This window comes from Salvelinus namaycush, chromosome 3 (assembly GCF_016432855.1).
Source record: "Salvelinus namaycush isolate Seneca chromosome 3, SaNama_1.0, whole genome shotgun sequence".
In the NCBI taxonomy this organism is placed as follows: domain Eukaryota; kingdom Metazoa; phylum Chordata; class Actinopteri; order Salmoniformes; family Salmonidae; genus Salvelinus; species Salvelinus namaycush.
The window spans coordinates 95,283,206-95,298,231 of NC_052309.1; the positions used below are offsets into that span (position 1 = coordinate 95,283,206).

At 39.8% G+C, this 15,026-nt stretch overlaps 2 protein-coding genes and 1 pseudogene across 2 annotated transcripts in view; 1 reads left to right on the plus strand and 2 right to left on the minus strand.

The window, feature by feature from the left end:
* The window catches only part of LOC120043729, a 79,606-nt pseudogene extending 75,417 nt beyond the window's left edge, over positions 1-4,189 (minus strand).
* The window catches only part of LOC120043725 (gastrula zinc finger protein XlCGF57.1-like), a 714,153-nt gene that overhangs the window by 415,164 nt on the left and 283,963 nt on the right, over positions 1-15,026 (plus strand). The gene's annotated exons all lie outside the window — the stretch shown is intronic.
* LOC120043709 (zinc finger protein 345-like) overlaps positions 5,963-15,026 on the minus strand; it is a 32,428-nt gene continuing 23,364 nt past the window's right edge. The window contains exons 4-5 of the mRNA XM_038988259.1: positions 9,341-9,524; positions 5,963-8,938 (exon numbers count right to left, since the gene is read on the minus strand). Coding sequence (XP_038844187.1) covers positions 7,296-8,938; positions 9,341-9,524 — 1,827 coding nt within the window. The 3' untranslated portion in view covers positions 5,963-7,295. The remainder of the gene's footprint in view (positions 8,939-9,340; positions 9,525-15,026) is intronic.

The window sequence follows — 15,026 nt, forward strand, 5'->3', positions numbered from 1 at the left end:
AAATTAGACAGGAGAAGGAGCATATTCTAATTTATTCTGGATGTTTGAAAATGAGTTTGTTCTGATGCTAGCCAGCATGCATTTGCTCACTGCAGTGCACAACGTGCTGTTTACGTGTATTTGTTTTCTCCGCTACAGTTTGAGTTGTGTCCTGTCTGACAGTGAAATATGGCTAGCTCTAAATATAGCTTGGTCTATGGAGTAGCTAGCTAGCTAGTGTTGCAAAAGTATATTGCATTGCATGCATTGTAAGGTAGCAGCGTGTCATTTTGGTTTTGAACTGATGTAGCCATGTTTTGTGCAAAAATATAGGACTGTCATTTGGATGTGAACTAGCTATCGTTAGCCAGCTTCTGTGTCGATGTCAGCTATTGTTGTCTGGATCAGGACAATGGCTGAAGTTGTTGTTTGTGTAACAAAACTTCCATAAACCATTACAGCTAGCTACCTTTCTTTGCCTGTAGGTTAGCTAGCAGCTTTCAGCTGACTGTTGTTAGCTAGCTACAGAGGCTAGCTGGACTTTGGACAAGCAAGCTAATGTTAGCTAATAGCTGCAGTATTGTTGCCAAGCATCCAAGTTGCTGACCAGGTTAGATAGATTTGGCTGAAAATATGTTAGCATTGTCACAAAAAAGGTAGCACATTGTTGGGTCTTAATGGACAGAAATGTGCACGTGAGAGTGATAAATGATCAAATGTAATAAAACCTGTTCCACCCAAAAAGTTATTCAAACTTTTTAATTCCAATCATCACTTTATGGAAGCTACAGTGTGAGGATTGAAAATATGCTTGGCCTATAATGGGGGTGTCTGTGTGTGTGTGCTGGAAGTAACATTTTGCCCCAGATAGTGTGCTGAGAAGCTGTGGTTAACCTTGAGCGGGAACAGTATGTTTTCTATGCAGGTGTAAATAGCTCAACAATGTTGCAGAACTGTCTGACCTCAGTTTCTAGGGTGTGGGCGTGTAATCTACACAGCAACAGCACCGGACAGTTGGAGCGCCAGGGGCTGGGACCAGCCTGTGCGCCAACGATAGGTTGAGTGAGTCTCGACCACGCTCAGCCTCTACTTTGACAGGCCAGCTCAGAAGCGGGAACTAACTCTGTCTTAGTATATAAGAAGAACTCTGTATGAATAAGTTAGTTCTCTGTTTACCCTGCGTGGTGATACAGTGAACCCGTATATACGAAAATTGCATTTACCATTTATCGCTTGTGTTAAATAAAAATACTTAAAGTATATTCGGTGACTCTGAATCACATTTTATCCTGATACCAGATTCGATTGACGCAACCCTTTACAATAGTGCCATTTTAATCCAACGCAATACTTTTAGCAAAGTAGGCACAGAAAATACTGAACACTCACGAATACAATATAAGGGAATCTAAAACAATAAAATAGAAAATAATAATTGTCCAAATATATTTTTTTTGCCAGTGTGTAGTGAGATGAGCATCTCACAATTACTTCAAAAATAGTAATAATTTGAAAAGGGGCTATTAACTAGCTGGCCTGGCGCATCGTTGCCCATGAATGGAGGTTACTAGGCTAGCGAGCAAGCATCTTAGCCAGGTAGCCTTGGACAACAAAAAACGAAAAGCGTGTACTGTATGACAGAGTCCTAGACCGTTCAGGGAACATAAGTTGGGACACACAACATGTTTTTTTTCTTCTACTTGCACGCACACACAGAAATCAGTACCATGGATAGACGCATCATATTTAGCTTAGGTTGATGGGACTAAATCGTTTTGGCAGGGGCGCAACTTTGGTTTTAGAAGTGTGTGTGTGTGTGTGTGGAGGGGGCATAATAATTTACATTCTTTATCCAGATACACACTACAAACAGCCTACTCGACCTCTTGGAGGCATACAGCCAGAAGAGGACTGGCCACCCCTCATAGCCTGGTTCCTCTCTAGGTTTCTTCTTCGGTTTTGGCCTTTCTAGGGAGTTTTTCCTAGCCACCGTGCTTCTACACCTGCATTGCTTGCTGTTTGGGGTTTTAGGCTGGGTTTCTGTACAGCACTTCGAGATATTAGCTGATGTACGAAGGGCTATATAAAATAAACTTGATTGATTGATTGATCCGCACGGTCCTAAAGCACACCGTTGCCACATTTAGTATCACATTCCAATGATAAAACTGGGGGGGTCAAAGATGCAATTTCAGAATGTGGGGGGCATGTATACTCCATCCCAGTGAAAGTTGTACCCCTGGTTTTTGGTATATTTTAGTTGTCACTGTAGAAGACTAAATTAGATGATGTTGAAGTTGAAATGGTGCTTGAACAGTGGAGGCAGCACCTGTTTCCTTTTTGACTTGCGGTAACTCTAAATCAAGTTGTTTAGTATTCAGAAAACATTCACTTGCTTGACCGTTCTGAAGGTCATGTAACTGTTACATGCAACATTTTTTGTGAACTTAACAGGACAGATGTTGCTCTCTAGTTTTATGATGTAACAAAGGTGTGGTTGAATGTATTCTGACACTGTCTTCTGCTGTCAGCTGTGTCAAGGCATATGAACTAACACGTTATAACAACGCAATTATCACAACATGTAATATGGCTATTTTTTCTGGCTTGGCTTCCCTGGTGTTTTTACCTACACACCGCTACTGCAAGGTGTAGGCTTGGCCTCATTATTTCTCCATGGTTCTGACTTTAGCTGCTTGTTGCGCATTGCCTTGTATCAATCTGTGTGCTTTAGGCTAGTATGCTACTTTGCTGAAGGACAAAATATCCCACATTTTAATTACCACCATTGTTTATTTTGTCCAACTGTTCAAATGGAACGAATGGTATATGTGTTCCTTATATAATGACAAACCGGGGCGTAGGTTTAACTACTTTTAATGAACATATACCTCAGCTAGAAAACTCCATGTTTAGCCATGCAAGGCATTCTTTAACCATCTCCCGCGCCCGCATAGCCTGCTGGGTAACGTAGTCTAAATGTTATTAACACATAACAACACAGTATGGAAGATCAAAGATTAAAACTAGACATGTTATACACCACAGTAGGAATACTGTTAATAAGTCAACATAACTTACCCGATCCATCGTTGAAGCCGTTCTTTCTTTAGCGTTTCTTCAAATATAAAAAAAAACGTGACAGTAAATCTGTAGCTAGTTTACACTAGTTACTTCCTTTTCACAGCGTTCAGATAAAGCTAGACCAGAACAAACGTACATTTAAATATCAACACTCGACTTACGTTGTGACAAATATATGTCTGATGTAGCCTAATCTTACTTAAGAAAGACCCTGGATAAGATTTTAATATATTAAACGAAATTAAACGTCCAACACCCTATTCACCAAGAATACTGATGTCTGTTATCGTCTACCTCCACCCGAGTCTTTTGGAACAATGTCCTCTTCCGAGATTCCAGATAGTTTTAATTGTCTGAGGCCCAGGAAGTGTAGCCTATAAAATACCAGACAAATTACAGCTACACGTGCTGCGAACCATGCAGCATTTACAGCAATGCGACCTCCGAAGTAGTCAGGGTGTTACAAGCATTTCGCTACACCCGCTATAACATCTACTAAACACAAGTATGTGACCAATAAAATTTGATTGATTTATAATTCTTCCGCTTTACAGACCAGATCCAGAGATGTTGAGAAGGAAGTGGTCTTCATCTTTAATCTTTAGTATTATGGCGGTCCGCAAACAATGACTGTAGGTGCATGCCCCCACCTAGTGTGTTGGCTGTGTATCAGCCTACTATTCTGTAGTATGAATTCATTGTACTTTGTGAAAAACCAACTAACCCTACACCCATTAAAAAAATCATTATTCCACTACTTTGGCCCTCTGATTCAACACCAGGCCATAAGCCTGGGAGGACAGGATATTATCCTTCAAAACACCTTGTAACTCTGCAGTAAAATATTGTACACCCAAGTACTTCTCAACAGCTGCCACCGCAACATCTATCCACTGTGTTTTACATTCTATTCCTGCGGTACAGTTGACAACCATGGCCATGAACTTGGCCAAAACTTACTGAAGCATGTTATTCCTATCACTCTCTATTGACCGGTCTTTCTTTTACCGGACACATCTGATCTCCAGCACCATGTGTACCCCTACAGTTTACACACACAACTTTTTACATCAATACTACTCATTCCTTTCTCTCAGGTTCCCCTGCACACTTCTCACATCTAGGAATCTCCCTGCTACACTGCTGGAAGGAAGTAGTCAAGGAAGGGAGTTTGTGTTTATACAGGAAGTACCGCCCCCACTTACCGTCAACCAATCATTTCAATGTCGAGCTATACGAGCTCGCCAGCTTGTAGTCTTGAAACTCGGAAATTAGATACCTTTGGCTCGTTCAGCCATCCCAATGGGGAAAATTAATGGGGGAAAATGTGGGTTTTGGAATAAACACTGAAAATAAGGTCAGCACAGGCTAAGGAGATCTTATACATTTTGTTCTATGAGATAATAGCAGTCAGTTAATATGAAATTTATATTTTATGAAGCCTTCTGTGCTATTTTTGTTACAAATTCTTCAAAATTCACAAGAAGTGACGTTAGTTGATAAATATTGTAGAACAAAATGTATAAGATCTCCTAAACCTGTTTTTATAACGGTCCTTATTTTCGGCATTTATCCAAACATCCTAAATAAACGCCATTACATTTTCCCCATAGGCTTTGTCCAATGAACCATGGCAAAATTAGTGCCTATAAAAAGATGCCATTACTAGTTCTCTCTTTAGAGCCCCACAGTGTACTAGTCATAATACCCATAAAACCTAGTGCTCGAACAGGGAAATGGTTCCAATTGTTTTCCACCATTCATTTTTCCCATAGGCTTACCTTGGCGAGACATTTTGATTACAGTGTAACTCTCTCTCAGACAAGTTGACCTGATCAGTATAGTCAGCTATATCTACTCGCAAATGCTGATGCAATGCAATGATCTTCACCTTTTCCTGTGTATTTTGGTCCTGTGTCATCCAACCAACACATTACATTATCAAAGTATTTTTGTCTATTTTATGTTTCTATCTGGAAATATTTTTCGCTCGTACCGTCTTCTGACGTTGACATGTAGTGACCTCTCCGAGGAGTGGTGGTCCGGGTGGAGGTGGTAGCCCATTATGGGGTGGGGGTGGGGGTCCAGTCGAGGGTTCTCCCCGCCCGAGAAATGGCATCTTTTTAAAGGTAAAATGTACGATGTTTCTGAACCACATGTCAAACAAAGTTAAAAATGTATAATTTTCGTTTTAAAGCAATGACAGGTCATTCTGATATGTTTCCGAGAGGTCAAAGTTCACATTTCGGTCAATCTGAACATTCTGAAGATGTGTCTGATGGACAGCTGTGAATCTAATATTTCCAATGATATATGATTAAAGGGTAAACATGAGTAATAACCTGATGTACTGTATGCTGACGTTGTCATAGGGTAAAACCTCTATGGGAAAACGGAATGGGATGGAGGGATGGATAGAAATAGTGATAACACACAGAAAGGTACCATTGCTGCAATGATAGAAGACATTTTACACTCTAGGGACATATACATTGTCACCCCGAGTGAGCCTGAACAAGCCCCCTGGCTCATTGACAACAAGGTCTACAGATAAAGTCAGTACATTTTTTATCAATGTGTATGTGTGTGTGTGATTGTACAGGTGTACATTTCAATAATTCCATTATTTTCCTTTTAGATGGGTGTTGTTAGATATTACTGTACAGTTGGTGCTTGGAACACAAGCATTTACAATTTGATTATTAGAGTGTGTGTTTGTGTGTGAGTACAGGTGCATAGGTTTGTGTGTCGGTTTGCAATTGGTGGAAGGTGGTATGTGCATTAACATTAGTGAAGTAACACATAAAACATTGGTTTAGGTGTTATTACATGATCGGAAATTCCTTACACTTTCTGTATATGTTCATACAAGTGACCACAGGAAACTTCTTTGGTCAGAGGTTAGTTTGTTTAATATAGTTTGCAACCCGGAGTTTACACTTACAGCAATTTACAAACAAGACACTCAGTTCTCAAGATGGTGTTTTCTCTTTTTATCCCCTACTATGGTTCACCCCGCCCAGGGTGACATCCCTTAACTTTAATACAATATAAACTAATAATGAATAGTTGCTAATACAAAGATGTTTCTGCTAGGCGGAGTTCAGCTTATTGTTATTTGCAGTTTCCCAATCCTCCTTCCTCTTGCCTGACCGAACCCCCTGTCTCATTGACTATAAGAACTACAGATTAATTGTTAATTTAAAAAATATTAAATCAATGCATGTGTCTTTAACTGCGTGCTTGTTTGTGTAAGAGTACAAGTGCATAGGTTTGTGTGTGTGGGTTTGTAATTGGTGGAGGGTGGTATGTGCATTAACATTGGTGAAGTAACACATTAAACATTGGTTTAGGTGTTATTACATGATCGGTTGAAGTTATTACATTATTAATTTAAAAAAGTTGTTACCTGATACCAATAACTTATTACATTAAGTGGAAAAGGTTATTACGACAACAATTCAACATTTTATCGTATAAACCAACAACATATTACATTTACCGGTTTTATTACATTATAAATCTAAAAGTTATTACATTAACCGTTCTTACAAGACACAGTATACATAGTTCTTGCCTTGAACTCATGGAAATAATTATCCAATATATTATGGATTAGATTTAGGATCATTTTAATCAATACAGATTTATAAAATACACAATTTAAGTGATAACTTCTTGTTTAGAAGATAATGGATTGAATGTATTGATCAATTGAATACATGCATATACACCTATTGTTGAAACCTTATTCTACATAATGACATTTAATAATAATAGTATCATGAGTATATGAAAGAAGATACAATTATCAACATCCCTCCCACACACACACACACAGGTTCCCTATAACATTTCCTATGATAACATTTATCCATTTAGATGAATGTGTGATATTACATAGACACAGTGGAGACCTGATCCCAGATCAGAGCTGCATATTATGCTCCAGAGGTTACCATGGTGATCAGACTGAGGCAACTGTTTAAGAATGGGAGATGGATATGACTGTTCACTGGATGTTTTCTATAGAGCCTTTATTTAGGGATCTGGAACCGGTTCCAGAAGGGAGGGAGATGAAATACAGCAAGTTTGTGCTTTCTGGTGTTTTCTCATTGGCCCTAAATTAACAAAGCTCTTCCCACATAGACAGACATAAGGTTCCTTCTCCAGTGTGTGTTCACTGGTGTGAATAAAGGGTCCATAACTGACTGAAACAATTCCCACACTGATCACAGGAATAAGGCTTCTTTCTCTCCAGCGTGTGTTAGCTTGTGTGATTTCAGGGTCCCTGACTGATTAAAGCTCTTCCCACACTGATCACAGCTGTAAGGTTTCTCTCCAGTGTGTGTTCGCCGGTGTCTAGTCAGGGTGGAACCTGAAGCAAAGCTCTTCCCACACTGATCACAGCTATAAGGCTTCTCTCCAGTGTGTGTTCGCTGGTGTATAGTCAGGGTGGAAGCTAGAGCAAAGGTCTTCCCACACTGATCACAGCTATAAGGCTTCTCTCTAGTGTGTGTTTGCTGGTGTGCAGTCAGGGTGGAAGCTAGAGCAAAGCTCATCCCACACTGATCACAGCTATGAGGCTTATCTCCTGTGTGTAGTCGCTGGTGTGTAGTCAGGGAGGAAACTGCAACAAAGCTCTTCCCACACTGATCACAGCTATAAGGCTTCTCTCCAGTGTGTGTTCGGTGGTGTGCAGTCAGGGTGGAAGCTAGAGCAAAGCTCATCCCACACTGATAACAGCTAAAAGGCTTCTCTCCAGTGTGTGTTCGGTGGTGTGCAGTCAGGGTGGAAGCTAGAGCAAAGCTCTTTCCACACTGATCACAGCTATAAGGCTTCTCTCCAGTGTGTGTTCGCTGGTGTGAATTCAGGTTATCTGATTGAGCAAAGCTCTTTCCACACTGACCACAGCTATAAGGCTTCTCTCCAGTGTGTATGCGCTGGTGTCTAGTTAGTTTTTCTGATCGAGCAAAGCTCTTCCCGCACTGATCACAGCTATAAGGCTTCTCTCCTGTGTGTATTCGCTGGTGTATAGTTAGTTTTTCTGATACAGCAAAGCTCTTCCCACACTGATCACAGCTATAAGGCTTCTCTCCAGTGTGTGTTCGCTGGTGTACAGTCAGGGAGGAAACTACAGTAAAGCTCTTCCCACACTGACCACAGCTATAAGGCTTCTCTCCTGTGTGTACACGCTGGTGTATGGTTAGGTGTTCTGATAAAGCAAAGCTCTTTCCACACTGACCACAGCTATAAGGCTTCTCTCCAGTATGGATTCGCTGGTGTATAGTTAGTTTTTCTGATCGAGCAAAGCTCTTCCCACACTGACCACAGCTATAAGGCTTCTCTCCTGTGTGTATTTGCTGGTGTGTAGTCAGGTGGCCTGAATTTTTGAAGCTCTTTCCACACTGATCACAGCTATAAGGCTTCTCGCCAGTGTGTGTTCGCTGGTGTGTAGTCAGGTTGCATGACTGATTGAAGCTCTTTCCACACTGATCACAGCTATAAGGCTTCTCTCCAGTGTGTACACGCTGGTGTATGGTTAAGGCTCCTGCACTAACAAAGCTTTTCCCACAATCAAGACAGAGGTAAGGCTTCTCCCCTTCATGAATTCTTACATTAGATTTGAAGGTGTTAGATGCAGCAAAACTCTTCCCACACTGATCACAGTGAATAATGAAGCCACTCTGGCTTGTGAAACTCTTCCCACAGTCAGAGCAGCAGTGGTGATGTTTCTTCCCTGTACGTCCCTGCTGGTGGTTCTTGAGATGTTCTGATCTGGAGACACTCTTCTCTGTCTCGTCAGCAACATGATGTTGTTGAGGCTCCCCAGATGATAAGCCCCTTCCGCTGAGAGAACAACGGTGTGTGTCCCCTGTGAAACAAAGACATTGAATAACTAGGTTTTGGAAATACAGGTCCATAAATAGTGTTATTTTTGTAAAAATTATTTGTTATTTAGCAGACGCTCTTATCCAGAGCGACTTACAGGAGCAATCAGGGTTAAGTACCTTGCTCAAGAGCACAGACAGATGGTTTTACCTAGTTGGCTCAGAGATTCAAACCAGCAACCTTGCGATTACTGGCATTAACCACTAGGCTACCTGCCTCCCTCTTCAATAAATACACTCTATGGCCAGTTTATTAGGAACACGCTCCTCCGTTCACGAAACTGGATTGACAATTTACTGGCCACTGAGTGTATATTGTTTATCAATCAATTAACAGAAGTTACAGAAGCAGATTGTAGTCTCATCCACCCCCCCATTGTTCTTACTTGATGAAATCAAAACTCCATCTCCCTCCTCGTGTCCTTCTCTCACAGTTCCACTCTGCCCTGGTGTCTTCCTGCAGTCGACCAGCCGCACAGACTCCCTCTTCAGATTCAGCAGTAAGGCGCTACCAGGAGAGTTGTGACCAGGGGACTCTGGCAGGTTGGAGGGGGACGGACTAGCTCTGTCCTGGTGAACACAGGAAGAATTGTACATAGAATATCATTAGACCAAACATTTGATTACTTTAGCCATGCATTCTTATAATATCTCCTGTTTCTTGAAGTGTGCAATCGTTCACTACTTTCCACAAATGTACAGTTTTTTTTAAATTCACTTTAGCACATTTTTCAAATGGATGTGGTTAATATCTTTTTTTTTTTACTCTTAGTACAAATGCCAAAACTGATAACACTTGTAATGCCCCATTTTATGTTCAGAACCTTTGATTGAACATTCATTTGAGTTGAACACATCTTTCACCCCTGAGTTAGTCTTGGTTAACCCAGAACTAAAGTCTCACGTAATTGGTCAGCCGCTCGGTTAAGTTCTGGGTTCATTCATGTTAGGAGAGATTAGGAGATGCTAGAACGGGGAGCAGATCCAGAATGTGGAGCTCCTCTCGATCTTGATATGGGCCGAATGTCCCCTCCCCTTCCGAAATGTGAAAGATGGTAACACCTGCGAAATACCCAAACACCAGAACTACTGCTGCTAATTATCCCACTTGAAGCATGTTGAGAAAAATGTCAGTCTCATAGTTTCAGTATTCTTATACAGTACATACGTAGAAGAAACCATCAGATATAGGGGTATTGTGGCATGTAGTAGAAACCTACAGTAAAAAGGTATTGTTATTGCAAATAAATGCATATTTTTCACTTTTTTCTCCAACAATCACTGAATTCATTATTGAATTCTTCATCTTTAATATATATATATTTGAGATTTTATGTATTTCTATCAAATCAAAAGTGGAATTATTCCTCAAAACAAAGGTTGTAAAAGTATGCTTGACATTTATAGAATAAATCATATCTAGTTTGATGATTCTGTGACAAACGGTGAATAAGTTATTGATTTATACCGCTTTAAAATGGCTTTTGGCGAATGTCTGTTGAATGCCCAAATATAAAACCAACTTTAGCTCGGTCCCGAAACCCTGATTATATAAATCTATAGGATGCACAACTGCAACACTTTAGGCTAGAGACAAGCTGTAATAGGCACAAGGAAGATAAGCCTCTATTGTACATGGGGATTTCTTTGTTTAGTATCAATGGCTGAGTTATATGACCTTAAGGTAGACAACCTTTAATTCAATGACAACCATTTTCCTTAGCTTTCAATGGGAAGTGAGACCGTCACAATTAATTGAGCTATTCACCTAGTGAAAGCTGGAGACAATTACCTTTGACTATCCATGGTCAATTCTAAACATACTTCAACAGTTAGTTCAAAACTGATTTTAGCTATTAGAGCGCAACAGCCAGCAGACTGTATATTCTCATTTTAATCTGACGTCTAGAATTTGTAACAGAAATTCTGAATCCAGATGTCTTTGTTCCAATGTTTTTTCAAGTTCAAATGTAACAAACGATATATTAAAACTATTTTATTTTAGACATATATGATATTGGGATTACTCTGAATATCACACATGGACATTTCCTATGGCCGGATATGGAATTCTGAATCCAGATGTCTTTGTTCCAATGTTTTTTCAAGTTCAAATGTAACAAACGATATATCAAAACTATTTTATTTTAGACATATATGATATTGGGATTACTCTGAATATCACACATGGACATTTCCTATGGCCGCATATGGAATCATTCAATATCCTGAGGTGTGACACCCTATTTTCTCTCTTCATGTTGATCAATACTGACTGTATACATTGCATATCTGTGTTCTCAGCACATTCAAGACATGACGCTTATCTTGTTTGAGGTCCATATATTAATCTTGATATGCTGAAAATAAGGAGAATTTCTGAGTTTTCAGCAAAGGCTCAATAATTAGACAAATATGAAATTCATTATTTTATTCAAATAATTTCTGGATTCCCTCCTGATATCATACATGGTATGGCCAGATATTGACTCATTATATATCATGAGATGGGCCTATGAGGACATCTTATTTTCTCAATATGATGACAAATACTGACAGTAGGCCTACATGGTATATTTTCTCAGCACATACAATGCATATGCTCTTGACTGAGGTCTACATCAGGATCTTGATATTGTAATGAAACAGGCAGGGAGCAGGTCTCGAACCCTCGACCTTCTAGCCCGAAGTCCGGCGCGCTATCAACTGTGCCGCAAAAGCATGCTCCAACCGCAGAGTCGATTTCCGCGCTTATAAACCCAGGGTCGTTACACTACTCCCTCCTTTCAAAGAGCGCGTCCTCGCGCTAGCTTGCGACTTTACGTCTTACAGGAACGCGCTCACCGGCCAAGCACACGCACTGTCGTGGATGCGAGGTCCGATCACTTCCGACACCAGTGTAATGAAACAGGCAGGGAGCAGGTCTCGAACCCTCGACCTTCTAGCCCGAAGTCCGGCGCGCTATCAACTGTGCCGCAAAAGCATGCTCCAACGGCAGAGTCGATTTCCGCGCTTATAAACCCAGGGTCGTTACAATATGCTAAATAAGGACCATTTCTGATGCTTATTTGCGCTGAGAACACGCTCAATAATTTGACTAATATTAACTCCATATAATTCTTCGACACTAGCTATAATTGTTGTATTACCTCTGCTTAAAGACCCGGGAAAACACAAGCTAAAAGCACCATAACTGGTAGCCTGGCAACAATAATCACCTATTTTCAACTGCCTTTTTAATTTGGGCGCCACAAATTAGTGTGTAAACGGTGTGTGTGGTCAAACTGACATCTGGAGAAACAAAGTGCAGTGTTCAGAAAATACCTCCAGGAGGTTAACCGGTGCCTTCAAAGCCTCTCAATGGCCAATATATAGCATCAGCAATCCAGGATTAATATACATCACTGGTGTAGCCGATGCCTAATTATTTCTCCCTGGTTCTGACTTGACCTGCTGCTGGTTGCGCATTGCCTTGTATCATCAATCTGTGTGCGATGAGCTAGTAGGCTACTTGGCTGAAATTACCACCATGGTTTCTTTTGTCCTGCTGTTCAAATCGAACTCATGGATGTGGAAGATCACACGTGAAAACTGGATCTAGACATTTTATACACCACAATAGGTATACTATTAATAAAAGTCAACCAAACTTACCCGATCCATCGTGGAAGCTGACGTTACTGTAATCTTAAAAAAAAAAAAAAAACGACACTAAATGTGTACGCTACAGTTACTTTCTTTGTCACAACGTTCAGATAAAGAAAAGCTCGACCACAACTTTATAAATATCAAAACTCCATTTTAGTTGTGACAAATGAGCGTCTCATGTAGACTAATTTTATACTAGAAACATCCTGCAAAAGCCTGTGAAATGTATTTGGATTGAGGATGGTAACAAAGTACTTCCTGTTGATGCTTTTCAGCTTCTTCTGTGGTGTTTAAGAGGTGCCGCCACCTACTGTACATAGTCATCAACATCTCTCTTCAAGTGGGTGAGGCGGTTTAGGGAGTCATTATGCTAGAAAATACTTTTGTATTATATCATGAATCTATTTAAACTGTACATTACATGTTTCACTGTTTTAGAATCATCCTGAATGATAGTAAATGCATTATGTCCACGTGTGGTTGTATTGTTTTTATATTTGCAAATAAAATCTAAAATCACAAATCTAAGGTATTTATAGAAACAACAAAAACATCTTGGTTAGAGAAATTCTTTGCTATTGTCTTTCAAATTAGCTCATGGCTAGATGCCTTTATAGGGCGTGTAGCGGTTCTCTGAAAGGAAGACGCAAAAGCGTCCCGCCATGGGCTTAAAGCGGTCTTAGGGGTGCAGACTAAGAAACTTCTATTCGATCAAATAAACCTCACATAGCAAATAAGCCATTCGTTTTTTGATTGACCAAATTCAACACATTTTCATTGACCTCCACACAAAAACTCCTTGCCTGGTGGAGCGAAAAAACGTCACCTGCTGGAAGGCGACAGATTTTCCCTCGAGTTGGGCCTCTCTCTTTGCCTCTTCTCTGACTCATGAGCGTCCACATATTTTTTATTGGCTGAGGCCCAGTAAGTGTCCTCGTAAATAAATACCGATTAGCGCTGCGCCATCATTGCGGTGAAACAGTAAAGTCCGATGTATGTTCAATCCGACATCTGCAGTGGCCATACAGCATTTACAGCGATGCAACCTTGGCAGAAGTCAGGACATTCATACTTGCTGCGCTTCACGGAGCAGAGCTGTTGTGAAGGAAGGGGTCTTCTTCTTCTTTGGTATTATGACGGTCTGCAAACAATTGTTATAGATGCACGACTCCAAATGATTTGCCTATTTATCAGCCTACTATTCCGTAATGAATAGAAATAATGATAACAGGGCAGAAATTCCTTACACTTTCTGTATATGTTCATACAAGTGACCACAGGAAACTTCTTTGATCAGAGGTTAGTTTGTTTAATAAGGTTTGCAACCCGGAGTTTACACTTACAGCAATTTACAAACAAGACACTCAGTTCTCAAGATGGTGTTTTCTCTTTTTATCCCCTACTATGGTTCACCCCGTCCAGGGTGACATCCCTTAACTTTAATACAATATAAACTAATAATGAATAGTTGCTAATACAAAGATGTTTCTGCTAGGCGGAGTTCAGCTTATTGTTATTTGCAGTTTCCCAATCCTCCTTCCTCTTGCCTGACCGAGCCCCCTGTCTCATTGACTATAAGAACTACAGATTAATTGTTAATTTAAAAAATATTAAATCAATGCATGTGTCTATAACTGCGTGCTTGCTTGTGTAAGAGTACAAGTGCATAGGTTTGTGTGTGTGGGTTTGTAATTGGTGGAGGGTGGTATGTGCATTAACATTAGTGAAGTAACACATAAAACATTGGTTTAGGTGTTATTACATGATCGGTTTAAGTTATTACATTATTCATTAAAAAAAGTTGTTACCTGATACCAATAACTTATTACATTAAGTGGAAAAGGTTATTACGACAACAATTCAACATTTTATCATATTAACCAACAAGATATTACATTTACCGGTTTTATTACATTATAAATCTAAAAGTTATTACATTAACCGTTGTTACAAGACACAGTATACCTAGTTCTTGCCTTGAACTCATGGAAATAATTATCCAATATATTATGGATTAGATTTAGGAAAATTTTAATCAATACAGATTTATAAAATACACAATTTAAGTGATAACTTCTTGTTTAGAAGATAATGTATTGATCAATTGAATACATGCATATACACCTATTGTTGAAACATTATTCTACATAATGACATTTCATAATAATAGTATCATGAGTATATGAAAGAAGATACAATTATCAACATCCCTCCCACACACACACACAGGTTCCCTAAAACATTTCCTATGATAACATTTATCCATTTAGATCAATGTGTGATATTACATAGACACAGGGGAGACCTGATCCTAGATCAGAGCTGCATATTATGCTCCAGAGGTTACCATGGTGATCAGACTGAGGCAACTGTTTAAGAATGGGAGATGGATATGACTGTTCACTGGATGTTTTCTATAGAGCC